Genomic DNA, 2,603 nt, shown 5'->3' with positions numbered 1-2,603 from the left:
AACAACAACAACAACAACAATTTCAGACAATTTCTCATTTCAAAAGTTTATGGATTACACCTGGGCTTCCACAAGAAAAAGACTGACCACACGATTATAAAGACATGGAAAGATCTATCAGAGAAGATACTTGGATGGTCAACAGACAAATGAAGAAATGCTCAAAAATGACTGGCAATAAGAGAGATGCAGATCAAAACTACAATGAGGTACCATCTCATTACAGCAGCAATGGCAAAGTTTAACAGGACAGCAAGTAATAAATGTTGGAGAAGTTGTGGAGAGGTAGGAACTCATATACATTGTTGATGGGATTTTAAAATGGTGCAATCATTCTGGAAGGTGGTTTGGCGTTTCCTCAAAAAACTGAACATAGGAATTTCCTATGACTCAGCTATTCCACTACTTGAAATATACCCTGAGAAAATGAGAACTGAGGCACAAATTAAGACTTGTAAAGCACCAATGCTCATAGCAGTGTTATTCACTATCTCAAGTACACGGAAACAGCCCAAATGTTCAACTACGATTGAATGGATTGAGAAATTATGGTACATTCATAAGATGGAATACTATGCAGCACATAGGAACAATGATTTTGTAAATTACCACGTAACTTAGGGGGAACTGGAGAGCATTATGCTAAGTGAACTAACTCAGTCCCATAAGGACAAATATTGTATAAGACCATTATTGTAGAACAAATATGAGGATCCATGAGGGTGGAGGAAAGTGGGAGCATGGGAGTGAAGATGTGCAGGGGTTGGGGGCGATTAATCATAGGGTGGCACAAACTGATGGGTGAAGGGAGAGGTGGGGTGAAGCAAATGGGAAAGATCTGGTGTGGAAGAACCATGTATACGAACTCTGTAAATAGATCAATATCTAGAAAATAAAAACAATATTAAAAATCTCACCCCAACATTGCCTTATAAAAATTCAATGTGAGATACTATGAACCATTTATATGTATATGTAACTTAGAAGATTCTAGCTGTTGTGTTGTTATGAGTCTACTACGACTCATAGAATTTAACTCAATATCCAAAATACTTTCACCTCAATAAAGAAACAACAAGCAAAAAAACTCCACAAAACCACAAAATAAAAAACACAATAAGCCCTTTAATATCCCTACATGCTAAGGATTACGTCATGACGTAGTGGAGCGTCTTGTCACAGCCCCTTCAAAAGGAGCTTCCTTGTCGCACGCAGGTTAGTCAGTCAGCGTGTCCGCTGCGTTTCAGGTGAGATTGGGCACTTTCACTTTCTATGGTGGCCCGATAGCAAATTCTCCACAAAGGGAGCTGGGCTATGTTTGTTTCCGTAGTTTTAGGTTCACGTGAAAGAAACTTAAGAGTTAGTGATTTTCGTGGACAGAGGGGAAGGTATATCAGAAACTCCCGGGCCGCTTGGCGCGCAGTGACCCGGGCGGCGCCCGGTGGGTGTGCAGGTTTGGGTAGTAGGGGGTCGGGTTTGGGGAGTAGGGGTCGGAGTAGTGGAGCCCCAGGGCGGGGAGGGGCGTGTCCTGAAGGTTCTGTTAGCGGAGCGGTGGGGAGTAGGGCGTGGGGATTAGGGGGAGTGGGGAGCGTAGGGGGTTGGGGGTTGAGGATCCAGACTAGGGGCCTGTAAACTGTATTTTAAACTCACCAGTTGCTCGCTGGAAGCAGGATAGGCCGTCTGCCCTTGGATTTATTACTCCGAAAACTTGCAGTTCGTTCCTCTGGGTCACTTCCGACTCGTTTGTACACAACAGTGTGTTCTGCCCCTGTTTAGATAAGCTACAACATTTTGCTTGTATGCAAATAGAAACGATTGTTGTTGCGTACCGCAGAGTCGGAACCAACCCATAGCTGACCATCCATCGGGTTTTCAGAGGTAGTTAATCTCACGGGAAGAGGCTGGTGGTCTCGAACTGCTTGCCTTTGCGATTGCGGCGCAGCTTTTTGCCTCTAGGCCACCGAAACTCCTATAGTAATGGTAGTGTTCGATAATTTCGACATTTTGTGAGATCACTTCTCTTGGAAACAGGTACGAATCTCTTGCATCCAGCCTGCAAGGCTGGTGGCCCCCGAAGTTTCTGGCTTATACTGGTGAGCACGTTCAGGGCTGAATCTGTTACTTGGAACCTGTCCGTTTGTGTCCTGTCACATTCCTGGGGGCCCAGATCCCCCCACCCTCCCAGTGCTTTCAGTGCAGCCTGGACTGCTTCCTTCATTACCACTGATCTTTATCTTATGGTTCTTCCTGAAATATTTCAGCATCAGCAAATTCTTTTCAGTACAAGGACTTTTGTGTAGTTCCGCCATCTTATATTGATGTTTTCTAGACCGTTGGATATTTTGCCAATAGAATCTCTCACTGTTTCAGCTTGGATTTGTTTTTTAGCTTCAGAAATAACGAGCGAGTTCCTCCTTTTTATTCTCAAGTTCCAGCTCTCTGTACATTCTTTTATAGTTCTTTGGTTTGTCCTCTCAAGCTGCACTTTGAAATCTTCCGTTCAGTTCTTTTACTTCAGCATTTCTTCCTTTTGTTTTGGCTTCTTGACATTCTGACATACTAGTGTAATTTTAAGGGTCTTTTTTAACAACCGTTTTGGGATT

At 43.4% G+C, this 2,603-nt stretch overlaps 1 protein-coding gene across 1 annotated transcript in view; it reads right to left on the bottom strand.

Annotated features, from left to right (window-relative positions):
• Positions 1 to 1,393: 1,393 nt before the first annotated feature.
• CEBPZ (CCAAT/enhancer binding protein (C/EBP), zeta) overlaps positions 1,394 to 2,603 on the bottom strand; it is a 56,833-nt gene continuing 55,623 nt past the window's right edge. Inside the window, exon 16 of the mRNA XM_006882392.1 lies at positions 1,394 to 1,537. Within this exon, the coding sequence (XP_006882454.1) occupies positions 1,394 to 1,537 (144 nt within the window). The remainder of the gene's footprint in view (positions 1,538 to 2,603) is intronic.

Source organism: Elephantulus edwardii, unplaced genomic scaffold (assembly GCF_000299155.1).
Source record: "Elephantulus edwardii isolate Elephantulus edwardi_28Jun2011 unplaced genomic scaffold, EleEdw1.0 scaffold00019, whole genome shotgun sequence".
Lineage (NCBI taxonomy): Eukaryota > Metazoa > Chordata > Mammalia > Macroscelidea > Macroscelididae > Elephantulus > Elephantulus edwardii.
The sequence above is the reverse complement of the archived record's forward strand: the minus strand, read 5'-3'. Positions and strand labels throughout refer to the sequence as shown.